This window comes from Manis javanica, chromosome 4 (genome assembly GCF_040802235.1).
Source record: "Manis javanica isolate MJ-LG chromosome 4, MJ_LKY, whole genome shotgun sequence".
NCBI classification, from domain to species: domain Eukaryota; kingdom Metazoa; phylum Chordata; class Mammalia; order Pholidota; family Manidae; genus Manis; species Manis javanica.
In genome coordinates, this window is record NC_133159.1 from 108632437 (window position 1) to 108654581 (window position 22145).

The following is a 22145-nucleotide window of genomic DNA, read 5'->3' on the forward strand; positions in this document are numbered from 1 at the left end:
ATCTTCTGCATAGAAACAAACAGACCCTTTGCCCACACTTTGACATGCCCTCTATACCACTGTGCAGAACTCATTGGAGGTCAGCACACAAGGACTGCTTTTTTTTATTATTATTATTAAGAGAAAGGAATATTATCAGAAAGAGTACCTCCATAGCTGATCATCTGACACCCTTTAAGTGATCAACATTAAGGATATTTAAAGCATGCGTTAATCTTTGATTTACCAATAGTTTTATCCTATCAAGGAGTAATGCCCCTTTTCTTTCTTTCTTTCTTCTTTTTTTTTTTTTTAATCTTTAATCTACACTTACATGAAGAGTACTATGTTTACTATGCTCTCCCCAATATCAGGTCCCCCCTAACAACCACATTACGGTTACTGTCCATCAGCTTAGCAAAATGTTGTAGAATCCCTACTTGTCCTCTGTGTTGTGCAGCCCACCCTCCCCTTTCTCCCTCCCCCCCATGCATGCTAATCTTAATACCCCCTTTCTTTTTTCCCCCACCTTATCCCTCCCTGCCCACCCATCCTCCCCAGTTCCTTTCCCTTTGGTACCTGTTAGTCCATTTTTGCGTTCTGTAATTCCGCTGCTGTTTTGTTCCTTCAGTTTTTCCTTTGTTCTTATACTCCTCAGATGAGTGAAATCATTTGGTATTTCTCTTTCTCTGCTTGGTTTATTTCACTGAGCATAATACTCTCCAGCTCCATCCATGTTGCTACAAATGGTTGGATTTTTCCACTTCTTATAGCTGAGTAGTATTCCATTATGTACATGTGCCACATCTTCTTTATCCATTCATCTACCGATGGACATTTAGGTTGCTTCCAATTCTTGGCTATTGTAAATAGTGCTGCGATAAACATAGGGGTGCATCTGTCTTTCTCAAACTTGATTGCTGCGTTCTTAGGGTAAATTCCTAGGAGTGGAATTCCTGGGTCAAATGGTAGGTCTGTTTTGAGCATTTTGATGAACCTCCAAACTGCTTTCCACAATGGTTGAACTAATTTACATTCCCACCAGCAGTGTAGGAGGGTTCCCCTTTCTCCACAGCCTCGCCAACATTTGTTGTTGTTTGTCTTTTGGATGGCAGCTATCCTTACTGGTGTGAGGTGATACCTCATTGTAGTTTTAATTTGCATTTCTCTGATAATTAGCGATGTGGAGCATCTTTTCATGTGTCTCTTGGCCATCTGTATTTCTTTTTTAGAGAACTGTCTGTTCAGTTCCTCTGCCCATTTTTTAATTGGGTTATTTGTTTTTTGTTTGTTGAGGCGTGTGAGCTCTTTATATATTCTGGACGTCAAGCCTTTTTTGGATCTGTCATTTTCAAATATATTCTCCCATACTGTAGGGTTCCTTTTTGTTCTATTGATGGTGTCTTTCGCTATACAGAAGCTTTTCAGCTTAATGTAGTCCCACTTGCTCATTTTTGCTGTTGTTTTCCTTGCCCAGGGAGATATGTTCAAGAAGAGGTCACTCATGTTTATGTCGAAGAGGTTTTTGCCTATGTTTTTTTCCAAGAGTTTAATGGTTTCATGACTTACATTCAGGTCTTTGATCCATTTTGAATTTACCTTTGTATATGGGGTTAGACAATGGTCCAGTTTCATTCTCCTACATGTAGCTGTCCAGTTTTGCCAACACCATCTGTTGAAGAGACTGTCATTTTGCCATTGTATGTCCTTGGCTCCTTTATCAAATATTAATTGACCATATTTGTTTGGGTTAATGTCTGGAGTCTCTAATCTGTTCCACTGGTCTGTGACTCTGTTCTTGTGCCAGTACCAAATTGTCTTGATTACTATGGCTTTGTAGTAGAGCTTGAAGTTGGGGAGTGAGATCCCCCCTACTTTATTCTTCTTTTTCAGGATTGCTTTGGCTATTCGGGGTCTTTGGTGTTTCCATACGAATTTTTGAATTATTTGTTCCAATTCATTGAAGAATGTTGCTGGTAATTTGAGAGGGATTGCATCAAATCTGTATATTGCTTTGGGCAGGATGGCCATTTTGACGATATTAATTCTTCCTAGCCATGAGCATGGGATGAGTTTCCATTTATTAGTGTCCCCTTTAATTTCTCTTAAGAGTGACTTGTAGTTTTCAGAGTATAAGTCTTTCACTTCTTTCGTTAGGTTTATTCCTAGGTATTTTATTCTTTTTGATGCCATTGTGAATGGAATTGTTTTCCTGATTTCTCTTTCTATTGATTCGTTGTTAGTGTATAGGAAAGCTACAGATTTCTGTGTGTTAATTTTGTATCCTGCAACTTTGCTGTATTCCGATATCAGTTCTAGTAGTTTTGGAGTGGAGTCTTTAGGGTTTTTTATGTACAGTATCATATCATCTGCAAATAGTGACAGTTTAACTTCTTCTTTACCAATCTGGATTCCCTGTATTTCTTTGTTTTGTCTTATTGCCATGGCTAGGACCTCCAGTACTATGTTAAATAACAGTGGGGAGAGTGGGCATCCCTGTCTGGTTCCCGATCTCAGAGGAAATGCTTTCAGCTTCTCGCTGTTCAGTATAATGCTGGCTGTGGGTTTATCATATATGGCCTTTATTATGTTGAGGTACTTGCCCTCTATTCCCATTTTGCTGAGAGTTTTTATCATGAATGGATGTTGAATTTTGTCAAATGCTTTTTCAGCATCTGTGGAGATGATCATGTGGTTTTTGTCTTTCTTTTTGTTGATGTGGTGGATGATGTTGATGGATTTTCGAATGTTGTACCATCCTTGCATCCCTGGGATGAATCCCACTTGGTTGTGGTGTATGATCCTTTTGATACACTGTTGAATTCTGTTTGCTAATACTTTATAGAGTATTTTTGCATCTACATTCATCAGGGATATTGGTCTGTAATTTTCGTTTTTGGTGGGGTCTTTGCCTGGTTTTGGTATTAGGGTGATGTTGGCTTCATAGAATGAGTTTGGGAGTATTCCCTCTTCTTCTATTTTGTGGAACACTTTAAGGAGAATGGGTATTATGTCTTCTCTGTGTGTCCAATAAAATTCCGAGGTAAATCCGTCCGTCCCCGGGGTTTTGTTCTTGGGTAGTTTTTTGATTACCGTTTCAATTTCTTTGCTTGTAATTGGTTTGTTTAACTTTTGTGTTTCTTCCTTGGTCAGTCTTGGGAGGTTGTATTTTTCTAGGAAGTTGTCCATTTCTTCTAGGTTTTCCAGCTTGTTGGCATATAGGTTTTCATAGTAGTCTTTAATAATTCTTTGTATTTCTGTGGAGTCTGTCGTGATTTTTCCATTCTCATTTCTGATTATGTTGATTTGTGTTGATTCTCTTTTTCTCTTAATAAGTTGGGCTAGAGGCTTATCTATTTTGTTTATTCTCTCAAAGAACCACCTCTTGGTTTCGTTGATTTTTGCTATTGTTTTATTCTTCTCAATTTTGTTTATTTCTTCTCTGATCTTTATTATGTCCCTCCTTCTACTGACTTTAGGCCTCATTTGTTCTTCTTTTTCCAGTTTCAATAATTGTGATGTTAGACTATTCATTTGGGATTGTTCTTCCTTCTTGAAGTGTGCCTGGATTGCTATATACTTTCCTCTTAAGACTGCTTTCACTGCGTCCCAGAGAAGTTGGGGCTTAGTGTTGTTGTTGTCATTTGTTTCTATATATTCCTTGATCTCTATTTTGATTTGTTCATTGATCCATTGATTATTTAGTAGCATGTTGTTAAGCCTCCATGTGTTTGTGAGCCTTTTTGTTTTCTTTGTAGAATTTATTTCTAGTTTTATACCTTTGTGGTCTGAAAAATTGGTTGGTAGAATTTCAATATTTTGGAATTTACTAAGGCTCTTTTTGTGAGCTAGTATGTGGTCTATTCTGGAGAATGTTCCATATGCACTTGAGAAGAATGTATATCCTGTTGCTTTGGATGTAGAGTTCTATAGATGTCTGTTAGGTCCATCTGTTCTAGTGTGTTGTTCAGTGCCTGTGTGTCCTTACTTATTTTCTGCCTGGTGGATCTATCCTTTGGGGTGAGTGGCGTGTTGAAGTCTCCTAGAATGAATGCATTGCAGTCTATTTCCCTCTTTAGTTCTGTTAGTATTTGCTTCACATATGCTGGTGCTCCTGTATTGGGTGCATATATATTTAGAATGGTTATATCCTCTTGTTGGACTGAGCCCTTTATCATTATGTAGTATCCTTCTTTATCTCTTGTTACTTTCTTTGTTTTGAAGTCTATTTTGTCTGATATTAGTACTGCAACCCCTGCTTTCTTCTCGCTGTTATTTGCCTGAAATATGTTTTTCCATCCCTTTACTTTTAGTCTGTGCATATCTTTGGGCTTGAGGTGAGTTTCTTGTAAACGGCATATAGATGGGTCTTGCTTTTTTATCCATTCTATTACTCTGTGTCTTTTGATGGGTGCATTAAGTCCATTTACATTTAGGGTGACTATTGAGAGATATGTACTTATTGCCATTGCAGGCTTTAGATTCGTGGTTACCAAAGGTTCAAGGTTAGCTTCTTTAGTATCTTACTGCCTAACTTAGCTCGCTTATTGAGCTGGTATATACACTGTCTGGAGATTCTTTTCTTCTCTCCCTTCTTATTCCTCCCCCTCCATTCTTCATATGTTGTGTGTTTTTTTCTGTGCTCTTTTTAGGAGTGCTCACATCTAGAGCAGTCCCTGTAGGATGCCCTGTAGAGGTGGTTTGTGGGAAGCAAATTCCCTCAGCTTTTGCTTGTCTGGGAATTGTTTAATCCCACCATCATATTTAAATGATAGTCGTGCTGGATACAGTATCCTTGGTTCAAGGCCCTTCTGTTTCATTGCATTAAGTATATCATGCCATTCTCTTCTGGCCTGTAGGGTTTCTGTTGAGAAGTCTGATGTTAGCCTGATGAGTTTTCCTTTATAGGTGACCTTTTTCTCTCTAGCTGCCTTTAAAACTCTTTCCTTGTCCTTGATCCTTGCCATTTTAATTACTATGTGTCTTGGTGTTGTCCTCCTTGGATCCTTTCTGTTGGGGGTTCTGTGTAATTCCATGGTCTGTTTGATTATTTTCTCCCCCAGTTTGGGGAAGTTTTCAGCAATTATTTCTTCAAAGAGACTTTCTATCCCTTTTCCTCTTTCTTCTTCTTCTGGTACCCCTATAATACGAATATTATTCCTTTTGTATTGGTCACATATTTCACTTAGTGTTGTTTCATTCCTGGAGATCCTTTTATCTCTCTCTGTGTCAGCTTCTATATGTTCCTGCTCTCTGGCTTCTGTTCCTTCATTGGCCTCTTGCATCTTATCCATTCTGCTTATAAATCCTTCCAGGGATTGTTTCACTTCTGTGATCTCCTTCCTGACATCTGTGATCTCCCTCCGGACTTGATCCCATTGCTCTTGCATTTTTCTCTGCATCTCATCCCATTGCTCTTGCATTTTTCTCTGCATCTCTGTCAGCATGTTCATAATTTTTATTTTGAATTCTTTTTCAGGAGGACTGGTTAGGTCTGTCTCCTTCTCAGGTGTTGTCTCTGTGATCTTTGTCTGCCTGTTGTTTTGCCTTTTCATGGTGATAGAGATAGTTTGCAGACCTGGTACGAGTGACCGCTGGAAGAGCTTCCCTTCTTGTTGGTTTGTGGCCTTCCTCTCCTGGGAGAATAGCGACCTCTAGTGGCTTATGCTTGTCAGCTGTGCGCAGACAGGGCTTCTGCTACCTGCCCGTTTGCTATGGAGTTTATCTCCGCTGTTGCAGTGGGCGTGGCCTGGCTGGGGCTGCTCCTCCAAAGTGGTGGAGCCTCGTTGGAGAGGGAGCGGCCGGGAGGCTATTTTTCTCCATAAGGAGCCTCTGTGCTCCCTGTTGCCCAGGGGGTTAGAGTGACCAGAGATCCCCAGATTCCCTGCCTCTTGTCTAAGTGTCCTGTCCTGCCCCTTTAAGACTTCCAAAAAGCACTCTCCAAACCAAAACAACAACAGCAACAATGAGAGAGGGAACAGAAAAAAAAAAAAAGGAAAAAACACGCGATTTTTTTTTTTTTTTTTCCTCAGGCGCCGGACCCAGGCACCCGCTCTCTGTTCCTGCTGCCCTGCCTCCCTAGCACCGCGGTCCCTGTCCCTTCAAGGCTTCCAAAAAGCACCGGCCCACGGGTCCCACAGGGGAAAACGCGCGATATTCTTTGTCTTCAGGTGCCGGTCCCAGGCACCCTCTCACCGGTCCTGCTGCTCTGCCTCCCTAGCACCGGGGTCCCTGTCCCTTTAAGGCTTCCAAAAAGCACTCGCCAAAAAGAGAAAAAGAAAAAAAAAGGGGGGGGGGGGAACGCGCGATTTCCTCCGTCCTCAGGCACCATTCTCAGGCACCCGCCCACCAGTCCCGCAGGGAAAAACACGCGATATTCTTTGTTCTCAGGCCCCGGTCCCAGGCACCCGCTCACCGGTCCTGCTGCTCTGCCTCCCTAGCACCAAGGTCCCTGTTCCTTTAAGGCTTCCAAAAAGCATTCGCCAAGAAGAGAAAAAAAAAAGGGGGGAAAAACACGCAATTTCCTCCATCCTCAGGCGCCGGTCTCAGGCACCCGCCCACCGGTCCCGTAGGGAAAAATGCGCGATCTTTGTCCTCAGGCGCCGGTCCCAGGCACCGCTCACCGGTCCCACCACCCTGCCTCCCTAGCAATGGGGTCCCTGTCCCTTTAAGGCTTCCAAAAAGCAACCCCCAAAAAAAAAAAAAAAGCCACTCTGGTTTCTTTCCACCCGCCAGGAGCCGGGGGGAGGGGCGCTCGGGTCCCGCTGGGCCGGGGCTTGTATCTTACCCCCTTCGCAAGGTTCTGGGTTCTTGCATGTGTGGATGTGGTCTGGATGTTGTCCTGTGTCCTCTGGTCTCTATTTTAGGAAGAGTTTTGTTTGTTATATTTTCATAGCTCTATGTGTTTTTGGGAGGAGATTTCCACTGCTCTACTCACGCCGCCATCTTGGCTCCGCCTCTGACAGTTGTTTCTTGATGTGGTGCTGGTTACATGGTATGTTCAGTTTGTGAAAACTCACTGAACTTACTGGCTTAGTGTGTACTTTCCTCTGTGTATAATATACTTTAACAATTTTTTAAGTTAAATAAAACACCGTTATAGGGTTGCTTTGAGGATGGAGTAAGAGGATATACATGAAGTATCAGCATAGTACCAAACACAGAGTGTATGTTCAGTAAACAGAAACTGCCCTTACCATCTTTATCCAGAGGGATATGACTAATGTTATCAACCAATTAATCTTTCCAAAAGTAAATGTCTTCCTAACATTTAATACCAGAAAAATAAGAAGTAAAATCCTAATACTGAGCAAAGGAGAGCAGAAACATCAATACCTAAAAAGGTGACAGGTTTCTCAATATGACTATATTAACTTCTTTTAATGTTGATATTTGCTAGATTCTGATTGACTCTAGTAGTTTATTTTTAAAATAATTTTTAAGCTGTTACATTCCTTAAACTAGATAGAATATGAGCTCCCTGAGAAACTGACCTTTTCAATTGTATTCCCAATGTCTAGCATAGCTCTTGGAGTTCAATAAATGTTCTCTAAATGCAAGAATGAAAATCGACTTTACCAAGAAAGAACCCCATGAACTATAGTTCAGTTCCTCCTCTTTACTCTTTCAGTATCTGTTAATGGCTTCTGTTTTTCTCATTTATCTTTATTTTATGCATCTATTTCTACAAATTGACATAGCCTAGCTACTTATTTTAATGGCTCTTAATCTGTATTCACATCATAGTTGTTTAGCTTTCTCCAGATATTAGGCATTCTGTATTCACTGTTAACTCACTGTAACCCACTGCTGTAAATATCTGTGTAAATCACTTTTCCCCCTCTTTGAAATACTTTGTTGGGCTGTATTCCCAAATGAATCAAATAGCATAGGCAGTTCAATATTCAATAAATCTGCTCACTTTGATCATTACCTAGTGAATAGTGGTGCTGTGGTGATCATGTTGATTGATTTCATTGTAAATTCCTCCTAGAGTTTATGAGTGTAACAAACGCTGCAAGTGTGACGCAAACATGTGCACAAACCGGTTGGTGCAACATGGACTACAGGTTCGGCTGCAGCTATTCAAGACACAGAACAAGGGCTGGGGTATCCGCTGCTTGGATGACATTGCCAAAGGCTCCTTTGTCTGTATTTATGCAGGTTGGTAATGAAATGAGAGGACTGTTTTCTGATGCTAAAATGTGGGAAATTGAATCACAGACAAGTCGAACATAAGAACAAAATGCTTGATGTGTGAATTGGGAGAAAGAGGCCAGGATTTTCTTCTCTAAAGAGCATGTCAAGTGATGAGCCTGTCTTGATGGACCAGGGAGGGACAAAAGTTCTTCATAAGGACAAGAATGAGGAGGGATGGAGTTGTGGATGTGATGATGTTTCAGAGGAGAGGCATGATAGTAAAGTCCCACACCATAATCTTCTACCCAGACATCTATTAGCATAGCTGAGAAATCTCTTTTGGTAAACAAAGAGTAAGAATGGGAAAGCAGGGTGAGATTTAAAACTACAGAAAACTTCCTATACTCTTACTGTAATTACAGCAGTAAGGAGGCTATCAAGAAAGAGAAGTGAGAGAACATAATGAAGGCATTTTGACTCTGCTGGTGGGCTGGATATTGATTGAATGACCCCTATTCTTTCTAAAAGATCCTCATAACCCTGGAAGGCCTTTAATTCTCTTCATTCCCAGGCAAAATCCTGACAGATGACTTTGCAGACAAGGAGGGCCTGGAAATGGGTGATGAGTACTTTGCCAATCTGGACCACATCGAAAGTGTGGAGAACTTCAAGGAAGGATATGAGAGTGATGCCCCCTGTTCCTCTGACAGCAGTGGTGTAGATTTGAAGGACCAGGAAGATGGCAACAGTGGTACAGAGGACCCTGAGGAGTCCAACGATGATAGCTCAGATGATAACTTCTGTAAGGATGAGGACTTCAGCACCAGCTCTGTGTGGCGCAGCTATGCTACCCGGCGGCAGACCAGAGGCCAGAAGGAGAATGGATTATCTGAGACAGTTTCCAAGGACTCCCGCCCTCCAGACCTTGGGCCCCCACATGTTCCTGTCCCTCCATCAATTCCTGTAGGTGGCTGCAATCCACCTTCCTCTGAAGAGACACCCAAGAACAAGGTGGCCTCGTGGTTAAGCTGCAATAGTGTCAGTGAAGGTGGCTTTGCTGACTCTGATAGCCGTTCATCTTTCAAGACTAGTGAAGGTGGGGAAGTCCGGGCTGGGGGAGGCAGAGGGGAGGCTGAGAAGGCCTCTGTCTCAGGGCTGGGCTTCAAGGATGAGGGAGACATCAAGCAGGCCAAGAAAGAGGTAAGTAGTGGCAGAAAATTCTGAGAACGGTGGCTTTTGTGTAATTTTGGCACAGTAACAAATGATGCACTCTCACCAGGAGTCTTCACATGTAGATTATTTACTTGATGGATATCATTTTAAATGTATTTTCAATGCTATTGAAACTTAACCACATCACAGGTGGTGAACCATGTCTCCTTGTCCTTGTAAGAGTCCACCCATAGTGTTTTCCATGAACATTTTATGCCCTATCATTAGAAAGAGTTAAAGACCCTTCCCAGGGAGATTTCCTGAAAAAAATGTGATTGTTACTGTCAAGTTGCATAGTAATTTCTCCACATACATCCCACTTTAAATAGTGTACCTTTCACTGGCTAATGTCTTTGGAGGTCATTTGAGGTGAAGTCTAATTGTTGAATTTGTTACCTAGGACCACGAAAACATTTAACCCTTCATTACTCTTTTCCAGGAGCCTGATGAGCAAAACAAGATGTCAGTGTAAGTGTCTTACTTTTTGACCTATTTCTAAATCTGCCTCCCCTTGAGCCTGCAAAAACCTAAGCAGCAGCCAGTAACCTGACCCACTCTCATTCCTTCCTGTGCATCAGAGTTACTGAAAGCTCTCGGAATTATGGTTACAGTCCTTCTCCCATGAAGCCTGAAGGACTTCGCCGCCCACCTAGTAAGACTAGTATGCATCAGAGCCGACAACTTATGGCCTCCACTCAGTCCAACCCTGATGTAAGTGGCCTCCTTTCTCAAGCTCTACCTTATCCAGCCTTCTGTTTTATTCAGTCTTAGTAAAGGAACATTCTCCTCATCAGGTCCTTCACCATAATTAGGTTTTTTTCTCAATTCTTTGGTCTTGACTTCCTGCCTCATTTTCCTTTATCCAACAGTCTTCCTCTTGCTATACACTCAGCCCATTCCTGCCTAATCACAGGTAAGAGCAAGGACTTGAAAGGGCCCTCTCTTCTTCCTTCTCATTTTTCTGTTTCCCCAGGATGTTCTGACACTGTCCAGCAGCACAGAAAGTGAGGGGGAAAGTGGGACCAGCCGAAAGCACACTGCTGGTCAGACTTCAGCCACAGCAGTTGACAGTGACGATATCCAGACCATCTCCTCTGGCTCTGAAGGGGATGACTTTGAGGACAAGAAGAACATGTCTGGTAGTGTGAAAGAATTTTCAGGGTAGTAGGAAAGAAAAGTTGAGATAGAGGATTTTTTAAGGGAACTACAGAAGGGGGGCATATTCAGATGCTGGGTTGAAGCATCTCTGGGAGGGGCTCCCTGACTCCCTGACAAATCTTTTATGTTGTTTGACATGACCCTTTCTCTCTTTCCAGTTACTTTTTACCCTTAACTCCTTTATCCAGCAGATCTAATCCTGCTGGAAACACTGCCACTTAAGATCTTTGGCTCAGAGCTCTAGCTTGTTGATATTCCTGCGCTGCAAATGGTGGAATGAAAATGGGGGTGGAATAGCCAGTCACAAGGTGGGGTGGGTCCTGATCCCATTCCCTTTTCTGTCCAGGTCCAATGAAACGCCAAGTGGCTGTAAAATCAACCCGAGGCTTTGCTCTTAAATCCACCCATGGAATTGCCATCAAATCAACCAACATGGCATTTGTGGAAAAGGGGGAGAGCGCACCTGTTCGTAAGAACACACGCCAGTTCTACGATGGTGAGGAGTCCTGCTACATCATTGACGCCAAGCTTGAAGGCAACCTGGGCCGATACCTCAACGTGAGACCCCTTTCCTTTACCTCTGAAGACTGGGTTACCCCATGGTCCTCAAATACCTTGTTCTTCTAACGCAACTGTGTAAACCCACCTTTTCTTGTCATAAATTTTTTATCTCAGAGGACCTTAAAGAGGTAGCTTTCTTCTAAAATTTCTGTTATTAAGGGGAGGATCATTTGGGGTTGTTTTTCATCCAATTCTCACTTGGTCCACAAAACCAGGTTTTTTTTTCCTTGGTTCTTATTCAGTCCTGTCCTTAAACTTACAGCACAGTTGCAGCCCCAACCTGTTCGTCCAGAATGTCTTCGTGGATACTCATGATCTTCGCTTCCCCTGGGTGGCCTTCTTTGCCAGCAAGTAAGAGGGAGTCAGGAAAGGGGATGGTTGGGTAGGAAAAGCCCAAGCCTGGGGAGAGACAGACTATGAAAGTTCTCTGGCCCCTCCTCCCTCTGATCTGGCTCACCTGAACACTCCAGAAGCCCAGCACCAGCCCCAGGGCATTGCTTTCTTCACCACTCTCCCTCTTTTCCTTCCCTGTCAGGAGAATCCGGGCTGGGACAGAACTTACTTGGGACTACAACTACGAGGTGGGCAGTGTGGAAGGCAAGGAGCTGCTCTGCTGCTGTGGGGCCATCGAATGCAGAGGCCGTCTTCTTTAGAGGACAACCTTCTTCTGAATCTTCTGAACCCTTCCTGAACTGTTTTCCAGAACTGGGTCTTCCTGACTGTTGAACTCTGACCCAAAAATCTGCAGTTTAACTACTCCCCTAGCTCCTCAGAGATAGAAATGGGGGTTCTGGATCAGAAGACCCCTTGCAATATGGTGCTAGCAGGCAGGGTCCCTCCTCCATCTCCTAAGGCACCGGGGGTGAGGAGAGGTTACCGCTCTTAACCTAAGCCTGACATCCCTTCGGTCCTCCTGTTGCTCATGCCTCCCAACTTAACATCTTGTTCAAGTGTCCATGCCTCTAAGGGACTTTATTCCTGGAGTGAGGGCTCTGTATTTACTTTCCCTGGTTTGTACTGTTCTTGTAAGTCTTTCAACAAGATGTTAAAACCAAAATTGTGATTTGGATTCTCTGCCTCAGCTCCTATACTCTCAATTCGGGGTCTTTCAATGAGAGGTCTGTCCTTCCCTCCCCCTGACCCATCCTTCCCAATGGGCAGCAATCATTAATCTCATACATTCTCTACCTTGGCTCTCTCTTATTTGCCATGTGAAATTTAGGAAAGAAAATGTTACATAACTGTGAGAAAGACATGAGGAAGACTAGTTTATTTAGTTGACCCCCCCTTCTCAATTCCTAATAGTCTCAGACACTTGTTGCCATGTTTTACTTAATCTTTAATATATTTTAATTAAAAAATACTTTTAACAGTACATTTTGGTCTTAAGTGGTCCCTCTGCTGAAATGCCAGGTGCTAGCTGTAATTCTGGGTTTAAAACCAAAACCCCGAATGTTTAATAAATAAAAATTACAACTAGTTGCCATTCTACTCCAAACCAGCTAGCCTAGGGGAAAAGGCCAGAGAAAGGAGGCAGTTAGATCTTAGACCTGTGACTAGGGGAACAGCTAGCAGAGAAAGAGCACAGGCTGGCTGTCAGCAGTCCCCAGGATGGCCCCACATTTTGGCAGAGGTAGGGTAAGGGTCATGTGTACCCTCCTACACTCAATTCATTTGTATCTGAGGAGGGAAGAAGTTAAGTCAGCTTTGGTTTCTGGCCCGACTTAGGGAGCTTATAGAAAGGTGAGCCTTGGTCCAACTTTGGCAGAAGGAGGCCCACAAATGGGATGGTAAGGCACAACCCTGGCTCTGAAAGTCAAAGAGTCAAAGGCGAATAGCTAGGGCCAAATTCTGAAGAATAAGGAATGTGAGTTGTAACTCTCCCACCCCTATAGCTGAGTAAGGGTCTCAAAAGCAATGGAAAGGACAACTTAGAAAATAGAGAGGAAAATTAGACTATCCCCTCTCTAGCAAAGATAAACCAACCTCCCCTGTACCTGGGGATAAGCTGGTTCAAATTTGGTTTAAAGGCAACTGGGTGACAAGCAGGGCTTTCTCCTTTCTCCCCAAAACTTAAAGCAATCCCATGGGGAAGGTCCTTGGCCTTATGCATTAATCTGAGGGGCAGCAGGGACACAGTTCAATCATTCTTATGATGGTTATTGAGGATGAGGTGGCCATTGGCTAGGGTCCGACTCTTTGCTACTCCCCCAGCTGCAGCTTCGTCCCCCTCTGAACTCTCTGTTTCTTCCCGGTCGCTGCGTTCGTCTTCTACCAGCTGTGGAAACGGATTAAGAAGGGTTACACTATGTCATCAATCCTCTAAGGACTGCCTCTGAGCAGGCTTGTTCTGGCTGTACCCAGGGCCCCACAGTAGTTTTGGGGAGGATTACTGGTATGGGAGGGAGTTCGGGCAGTGTCTAGAGTTGATGGTAATAGGGCCTATAAAATGGGGACAGAGCCTTTACCTTTCCAGTTATGAACTTGTGGGCCATGCGCAAAATGAGGTAAGCCCAGAAGATATGCAGCATCTGTAGCACTCCCATCATGGAATTGAAGAAGTAATAGCCAAAGAAGGCAGGATAGAGCTCCAGTGGGTACACCACAGTGCAGTGCAGTATCCTGGAGACAAGAACACAGAAATGGAATTGTAGACACAGAAAGGATGGGGTTGAGATGGAGGATAGATAAATGGGAGGTAGGGGATGAGGCGAGACTCCTGATTTCTTGAGAACAGGAGTATAGTGTGGTCTCCTACTCACCAGAAGGGCAGAATGACCAGTCGGGTGATGATGAAGACAATGGCGAAGACGATGAAGATGTTGTTGCAGGTGTTTTTCCAGCCCGCATAGTTAAACATCTTGGCTGACTGTATAGATAGTCCCCATCCATCATCATGGGTGCCTGACTCCCATACACAGGCACATGTATACCCCCTGTTACCACACTGGCTCTGTGCCCCTACCTCCTTGGTCCCAGGAATGTCAACCCTCCACCAAAAAACAAATTCAGAGGGACAGGAGAACCTGCACCAGGGTCTCTAGGTTTGAAGAAGTACCCAGGAAGCCTGACCTCAAGCAGGTAGTCAGAAGAGTCATGCAGAGCCATGATAAGAGTTCCCGCTCGTATATAATTGGCAAACCAGGAGAAGCTGATGAGAATGATGGTGGCCACATGGTGGATGATCTGTTCCTTGAAATCCTGAAGAAAAAATACAGGTTCCAAGGGACTCTTTCCTGGCCTCCAGCCCCCACTGTCTCCTCTACCTCCCTCTTAGAGTTTCCCTTATCCCACAACTCCAGCCAAAGTGCCCAGAGATCAAAAGGGAGACTGTTCATCTCAGGGATTGATTTTGGCCCCTAGGCTTAGTGGCACAGCCCCTTGATCCACCTTTCGCTTGACATCAGAGGCAATGCTGAAGAGCAGGGACCAGTAGAAGGAAAGTTCAATCATGTAGTACCAATACTGGGAAGGGATGGTGCTCTGAGAGGAGAGAGAGAAAGGTAAAGGACCACAGTGCAACTAAGCCCAAGGGTCTCACCTCTCCAAACCCAGTCCCTCTAGCACCTGAGGTCATGTTTAGCATCGTGACTCCAGTCCCTTCTGCTACATATTCCAGAGATGATCTCCGAAGGGTGTATATGTCCTAGTCCTATCCTACACTGATTCTCCTGATGACCCCCATATAAGGAATCAGGACACCCATCTCATACCTGTATGGGATATCCCTCCCAGACTTTCTTCATGTCATAGAACCAGGGTTTCTGCAGAGAGAAGTGAGAGGTTGAAAGAGAAGGAACCCAAACTCTAGGGGCTCACCCCACCTTGCCAGAAAATCTACTCCTATCTAATCATCCCAACTCACATCCACAATGACAGCCATGCCAGCAATGAAGGCAATCAGGTAAAATGTGAATCTCCAGCTGGAAGAGAAAGTGGAAATGGCTAGGAAAATGGGTTGGGAGAATAGCCAGCCCTCCAAAATCCCCCAAATATCCTCTCAAGAATACTGCCAGCCAACCAAATTCCCCTCCTCACCTGGGTATAGTCTCCCTGCAGACAGCCATGGCCCACCCCTCCCAGCAATATACAGCAGATCTGCCTCTGCCACCCGGCCTCTCTTGCCCAAACCTCCCCTACCTGGCTTCTCGGAACTTCTTGAGGAGACTGGGCCGGTCCTGGTTGCGGCGGCGGCGGAACCAGCGCTCTACCTGGCGGCCAGAGAACCCACTCTGCCGTGACAAAAGCTCTACCTCTACCTGTATGTCGTGAAGGAGCCTGTTACATTCAACCTCAGAACCCAGCAGCACCCCAACCCTTCCACCCTCTCCCAGTAATAACAAGTCAGCACCACTGCCTTCCCATCTCTTCACCCACCAAAGCTAGCATTCCACCCAAACCTGTACCTTCCCTTCCCCTCCCCACTGTAATTCCGAACACAGCAGGGTCTGCAGCTCATACCTGTTTGGGCTGCTTGCCACTGGTCAGGTAGAAATGCTCCAGAGTGGGGTTGGGAGGTGCCCGCAGCCGAGTTTTCTCCTTTACATTCAGGAGGGAGGCCAGTGGTGTAGCCACATAACTAGGGAAGGGATATGAGTGAGAAGTGTCTGGCTCTCTTGAAGGCCCTCAATCTCTTGGCAATCTCTAAGCTGAGAGAGGAAAAGACTGCAAGCTCAGGCAACTCTATCCTGGGCCTCAGTTTCCCAGCAACCCCCTCTCTGGTCAACTTGGGCTGCCTATAGCTAACAAAGACGTCTGTGTTCACTAGTGACCAGGAGGGGTGGAGGGTAAGAACAAATAACCATTGAAGGAAAGGGCCTGGGGGTGCTGAACCCTCAGGAAAACAATGCTGCCTTTAGCTGGGCAGGGGGAGGGGGGACCCACACAGTAGGCAGGGACTGGGTGGCCAGAACACAGGGGTCCGGGACCAATTAAACAGCAAGAGACAACTTGAAGTGCAAGAAGCTGTGTGGCTGGCAGCCAGGGAAAGCACAGGGCTAGGCTGGTACGCTCACAGCTCAAAGAAGTATCGAATGATGAGGAAGAGTAAGGCCAGGGGTAGTGTGATATAGAGGTCTGAGGCTTTGGCGTAGACACGTCCATCTCGGTCTTCTAGATCAGCCCAGGTTAAGTTCACAGGCAGCCAGAGTCGTTCCCACCAGAAGTAGTCATACAAAGTCTGGAGCATCCTGGGAGAGGGGAGGGTAGAGGGCATCAGAGGGACCAGCTATAGCAGAAGAAATAAATGAAAGTTTTCATGGTATAACAAAAGGAGCAGGGGGCAGAGACTCACGCTGTGGGTTCTGGTCCTGGCCATGTGGCCTTGGACAGATCAGCTTCCTCATCTGTAATATGGTGGCCTTCCAGTTCCAGCCTTTACTATTTACAGCAACCAGAGGTGATACTGACATCCCCTAGAAGTCCTTACTCCCTAGAAGTAAGAACCTTAGGGTCTCCCCATCATTTTGCTATTCCAAAATGGAGGCCAGGCAGGATCGGGCCCTAAAAGCTGTAGCCAACAATCTGAGTAAAACCAGAGGCACCCTCCCTTCCCCTCGACTCTCTAACCCCACTGTCAGCCCCCAAGCCAACCTACAGCTGGAAGCTTCCTTGCCAGGGAAGCCCAAAAACAGATTGCTGGGCTGGGGTAAACCTTTTCTCCTTCCTAAAACCCATCTGGGTAGCAGGTCCTTAGGGAAAACTAAGAGGTCAGAGTAAAGCGAAATTCCATCCCTAAATGATATTGAGCTTCAAGACAAGCAGTGGACAGCAAACTACTGCACACAAGATTAATACCCCATGCCAAGCCATCCAATCTCTACACACAGAACAGAAGAACCCTCTCTGAAGCCTCCTTTGAGAAACAGAGTGAAGGTCAGGCTGCAGAGTCAGGGATTACAGAACAGAATTGAGACAGACAACCAAGACATCTGGTAGAATTAGGACTTGTTCCTTATTAGGACTCATTCAGAAAACAAAATACTAGTCTGCAGGGGAACACCCACGAGAAATATCCTCAGCTTAGAAAAAGCTGCTGCTTTACACTCCCTGCCCCTTTTCCTTCACTGAAAGAAAAAGGATAGAGGGGATGGTACCGACTATTTGGATATTTGAATGAGGGAGGGAATGAATGATCTTTGGCACATGAGAGGATAGCGGCTGCTTGGAGCTGAGAATAGCAAGATGGAGAGAAATAGCAAGATGGTCTGAAGAGTCAGTGCAAGCAGCACAACACCTGGCTGGGAATCAGTAACCAACACCAGCATAATGACAAGGGCAATATTTTCCAGATTCCCTACCCCTCACCCCCCCGAGAGAGAGGAGAGGTGGTAGTATTCAGGCTGGCCCGACATCAAAGGAAGGTGGTCCCATCCCGGACAGGGAGGAAAGAGAGTGGGGAGACTGCTCTCCACTGAGCACTGAAGACCAATCGGTGCCACTGGCTGAAGCCGATCAGATAGATCACAGGGGAGCTGGGCTGGTCTCCCGCGTGTTCCTCTGACAGCTCCACCCCCACCCACCACAAAAGCACTTGCGAAATCCCTCTCAGCCTGTCACGGGTCAGTATTCCAGCTCAAGGACTTTACCCTCTTGTCCCCACTCCTGGTCACTGCTCTCTCGGATGAAATCAGAGTTCAGCACTGACAATAAAGGCACCCCAGTAACACATACACAGACACACATGCTCCAAGCCTCAGCTCCCAAGGGTATTGCTCCTTCCCCCTCCACCTTAGCCAAAATAAATATTTAATTAGCTAAAGAGATGAAAGCCTTTTGAGCTGAACAAAATTAAACATAATTATTCACAGTAGAACTTTACCCACACAACCAGGCACACACACACACTTTTTTCCTAAAGAAAAGCTGAAGAAAACTTAATAGAGAAAAGACATGGCAGAATGCCTAGATGGTAGCACACCTATGGCTCTTCCTTTCCACCTTTGTCACTAACTAGATTGGAGGTAAGGAGATACACCAGACACAGTCACCTGACTGCTATGTCTCTTGGAATTCAACTTGTTCTCCCTGAGATCTAAAGCCAAAGGTACAGAAGGCCTGTACTGGACCCCATCCCCACCCTGGTCAGTGGAAAGTGGCAGGGAAGTTGATCTCATCAGGGATGTTCAGAGGACTGGCTTGGCATCCTACAGGGTGGGAGTGGAGCCCCTCTCCTTGGCTCCTAGGGCTCAGTAATGTTTTGTGCCAGTCTTCTCCCTAGAGAGAAGGTGAGGAGCTGGGGAGGTAGGCAGAGAAAGTGTCAGAGTGGCCAAGGGCAAGCACCTGGAGAGTGCAACTATCTCAACTCCACAAGATAACACCTATCTCCTTCCAACTCCATGAAGAGAGTGTGGAAGGTGGCATGAGGAGAGCCTGATGTGTCAGGAGTTCAGAAAGGCAGGTGAATGGGGGCTCTCACACCTGGGTTTCAGGCTTTCTGTGCCCACAGCCCTACCTTGCCACCCAGTACTTCCATTAACAGAGGAGCACTACCCTATCCCCACCCACCAGGGCCTAGCCCAGCAGGGAGAGGCTTCAGTTCAGCAAGGTCAGGACTTCTGACTTAACATGGGGGGAAGGGAAGACACCTGGGGCTCCCAGCCGGCCTCACTTTACACACCCCCACAGAACCAACGGGTCTGCTCCCAGGGGCAGTCCTGGTGGCTCCTTCCTCGGCATCAGCACACCAAGACAAGCAAGGGCTCTCAAACATAAGGCAGGGGCAAGAAGAGGGGGTGTGTACTCAGGACAGGGGGAGATGTCAGTTACTTCTTTTCTGGCAGAGAAAATCACACCTACAGATATTTTCCACTCATTGACTTTGCTCCCTCCCTCCCTCCCACACATGAAAAGACAATAAGGAGAGAGAGAGAGAGGAGAGAGAGAGAGAGAGAGAGAGAGAGAGAGAGAGAGAGAGAGAGAGAGAGAGAGAGAGGAGAGAGAGAGGAGAGAGAGAGGAGAGAGAGAGAGAGAGAGAGAGAGAAGAGGAGAGGAGAGGGAGGGAGAGAGAGAGAGTGTGTGTGTGTGTGTGCGCACGCGCGCGCCACTTTCGGAGACAGGCTGGAAGGGGGGCCAGCAAAGCGGGGATTTCATGGGCATTGGATTCCGTTTCCACTTAGTTTGCCCCAACTCTGACTGACCCCTCCCAGACTCTAGTAGATAGATGAAAGAGGGTAAAGGTCTTCACGGGAGCCTGGAGACCCAGCGGCTGAGAGGGCAGAAGTTTCTAAGAAAGGTATCTCACAGACTTACAACAGTCCCGCTGGCTCTCAGAGCTTGGAGAAATAACTGAGGAAAATTAAAATGGATCAGAGCAGGAGAGAGTAACAAGGAGAGGGTCCCAGAGATTCCTGGTTTCCACTAAAGCCTGAGGGACTACAAAAAAGTGGAAGAGGATCTTGAATAGTCTTCCTTGTTAAAAACTTTCTTTTCAGGCAGCAACAGCAGGTCATGAACTAAAAAGCTGTGAGCAATGGATGAAGCCAAGATGTGTGTAATTCTCCAGGCTGAAGTGTAGGTCCCTAAATTTAGTTTGTCTGGGCTGCTCCATCAGAGGCCCCAACACACCCAAATACTGCATTTGACAATAGCCCCCAGGGGTAGGGAGCAACCCACAAGGCAGATGGGGGTGGTGTTGCAAGGCTGTGCGGAGGATCAGCCGGCCTGTGCCCAGTGACAGGGGAAGGAGAGGCCCTTCCTCCCAGGGGGAAACCTGGCCAGAGGCTCCAGTGAAGGGAGTGGATTGTGGGGTACCAAGGGAGACCAGGAACTCTCTCTTTGGAACAGAGTCTGTCCAGGTCACTGTATGATTAGAGTCAGGCCCTTAGGGATGAGGCTGCAGACTAGTTCTTACCCTGAGGCTCCCCATCACATGGGCAGTTGGCCACCACATTCAAGCCCAGTCACCTGATTCTGGTATGGGACAGTGACCCTCCAACACAGATGTAGTGGTGACTGCCTGCCAGAGGCCTTCCCTGATTCAGTTCTCTGGGAAGAGGGGCTCACTCCATTCTTCAGGATCCTCAGAACCCCAATTCCTCAGCCTAGCAACTCAGGTTACTGAGACCAAGTCTTGAGGCCAGGAGCCTGGCATAGGGGGAGAGAAAAACCCCCGAGCTGAGGCCCGAGATCAGTGCCGCACACCTGCAATTAACCTACTTGCCAGAGAGGCTCTGGGCCAGTACTTGGCAGGCTGTGGCCAAGAAAACCAGTTTCGCCAGCAGCTTCCCCCATCCCAGCTACACACCCCGTAACGGTATAGGAGCCTTAGCCTTGGGGGAGGAGGGGGTCAAACACTCAGAGCCACTCCTTCCTGTTTCCCGTTAAGCACATGGACGTTCTGACCTCCCCTCCCACAGTGGGCACAGTGGGCGGGTAAGGAAAAGAAGCTAGACCCCCTCTGCCCTCCCACTCCAGCCAGGGGACCCGTGCAGGCCAGGGGCAACGCCGCGGGCCCACTGCCGGCCTGGGGCTCTCGCGCCAGTGGTCACCAAGCTCCTACTCCCCAGCAAGGGGGCGCCGGTGGCTAAGGCCCTCCTCGAGCAGCCCCCGCGTCCCCACCTCGCAGTCCCTACCTGTTGCCCAAAAGGGCTCTATGGGCTCGCGGCGGCGCGCCCGAGAAGGCCAGGGCGCCTGGCCAGCCGGCCCTCGGCTGCGCTGGGGGCCCGGCCGCTCCCGCGAGGCGCTCCAGCCCGCCCTCCGCCAGGACCGCCGCCATGAGCGCTCGGCCGGAGGCTCCCGCGCCGCCTCCTGCCGCCCCCTCTCCACCGCCCCGCGCTTGCGCCCGGGACCCCCATCCTTTCCCAGCAGCCCTCCCCGGCCGGGGACCCCTCCGCAGAGGCGCGCCGGGGCGGCCCCCAGTTCTCCCAACTTTTCCGCGGCCGCTCCCCGCCCCACCCCCGCGCGCCGCTCCCGAACTGGGGTCTGCACTCACTCGGCGGCGGCGGCGTCGCGGAGCTGGCCGGGCCGGGAGCCGCTGCTCCGTGTGCCCTCGTCCGCGCTCCGGGGCCCCTCCGGACTGGCTCGGCCCGCGCCTCTCCTCCCCCTTCCGCCCGCCCGCCGGCCCGCTCCCTCCTCCCCCCGGCCTCCTCCTCCCGCCGCCCGCTGAGCCCAGCCCGGGAGAGAAAGGCCGCGGGCGCCACAGGAGCCGGGGATGGGCGTGGGCCCGCGGCCGGCGGCGGGAGGGCGGCGGGCCGGGCCTCGGAGTCGGGGCCCCGCGGCCGCGCCTGCTCCAACCGCGGCCCCGGAGAGGAGTGCCGCCGGGGGAAGGCGGTGTAGGCCCCTCCGGCCACTGGTCGCTCCGTGAGAGGCGCCGAGACAAAACCCTGCGCCCCCCCGGCCCGCAACCTCAGCCCGTCCGCGGCGCCCCGTTCTCTCGGCCCGACCCACAGCCGCAGCCCTCACGTCCAGCCCCACGGGGCGGCGGTGGGAGGCGGGCGGCCTGGCGCAGCCCCGGGGAGCCGGTCACGGGGGCCGCGCGCTGAGGCTGAGGGCCGCCCGGGGTAGCGGGCCCGTAGGTACGCGACAGACCCCCAGCGCAGAGCCGGCGGCCCCGGGGCGGCCCCACCTCGGCCCCCGCCGTAAAACCCGCAGCGCTCACAGTGGAGCGCTGCAGAACCGAGCCACGATGGCGCACGCGCCATACTGTAGTGGGCTGAAATTGCCATCCCCCAACTTTTGTAAAATGTATTTGAGTTTTCAATCTATACCACGTTTATTCGTATCCAAATTCATATTTTAGAAACATTTTCCCTTAGTCTGGTAAAACTGGTGTTTTAGGAAGATGCAACATGTTTATCCAGAAAACCGGCCTTGACTTCTAGAATGGACAGAGGTTGACTGCGATGTGTTTGAGGGTTTGTTTGGAGAGAGCTACAGCTTACTCCACGTAGAGGTAACTTGATTTTTTACCTTGAAGAAATGTTGGCATTTTTATATGGTCACAAAACCTCTGACAGCAGCTTTTTCGTGACTTACCTAGTCAAGTTCAGGTGCTTTGATAGTTCTCTTAGGAAGAAGGGTTGACGTCCCACTAATCCAATTTGAGAGTTTGGTATTCACCTAGGTAAGATTCTTTCCTGGGAGGCAGAGAGACAGAA

The 22145-nt window shown here is 47.7% G+C and overlaps 2 protein-coding genes across 9 annotated transcripts in view; one reads left to right on the plus strand and one right to left on the minus strand.

The window, feature by feature from the left end:
• SETDB1 (SET domain bifurcated histone lysine methyltransferase 1) overlaps window positions 1-12106 on the plus strand; it is a 39673-nt gene extending 27567 nt beyond the window's left edge. For 3 of the 4 annotated variants that reach the window (XM_017680044.3, XM_017680051.2, XM_017680035.2), the window contains exons 15-22: window positions 7973-8142; window positions 8690-9318; window positions 9770-9798; window positions 9909-10041; window positions 10304-10469; window positions 10835-11046; window positions 11312-11400; window positions 11585-12106. In XM_017680044.3, coding sequence (XP_017535533.1) covers window positions 7973-8142; window positions 8690-9318; window positions 9770-9798; window positions 9909-10041; window positions 10304-10469; window positions 10835-11046; window positions 11312-11400; window positions 11585-11702 — 1546 coding nt within the window. In that variant the 3' untranslated portion in view covers window positions 11703-12106. Of the gene's footprint in view, window positions 1-7972; window positions 8143-8689; window positions 9319-9769; window positions 9799-9908; window positions 10042-10303; window positions 10470-10834; window positions 11047-11311; window positions 11401-11584 lie in introns of those variants that run through there. The other variant, XR_012130358.1, reaches the window with a different exon arrangement.
• A 258-nt stretch (window positions 12107-12364) lies between these two features.
• On the minus strand, window positions 12365-22042 carry CERS2 (ceramide synthase 2). 5 transcript variants are annotated; one of them, XM_037003366.2, is made up of 12 exons: window positions 20981-21109; window positions 16343-16428; window positions 16065-16238; window positions 15511-15628; window positions 15190-15308; window positions 14915-14972; window positions 14763-14813; window positions 14440-14532; window positions 14122-14250; window positions 13812-13918; window positions 13518-13671; window positions 12365-13327 (listed from the first exon to the last, which is right to left on the minus strand). In XM_037003366.2, the coding sequence occupies exons 3-12, from the start codon at window positions 16235-16237 to the stop codon at window positions 13190-13192; spliced, it is 1140 nt and encodes a 379-aa protein (XP_036859261.1). In that variant the 5' UTR covers window position 16238; window positions 16343-16428; window positions 20981-21109; the 3' UTR covers window positions 12365-13189. The 5 variants fall into 5 exon arrangements, with proteins under 5 accessions (XP_036859261.1, XP_017535557.1, XP_036859260.1 ...); XM_017680068.3 differs by lacking the exons at window positions 16343-16428; window positions 20981-21109 and adding an exon at window positions 22024-22042; XM_037003365.2 differs by lacking the exon at window positions 16343-16428 and having other exon boundaries at window positions 20981-21135.
• Window positions 22043-22145: the final 103 nt, after the last annotated feature.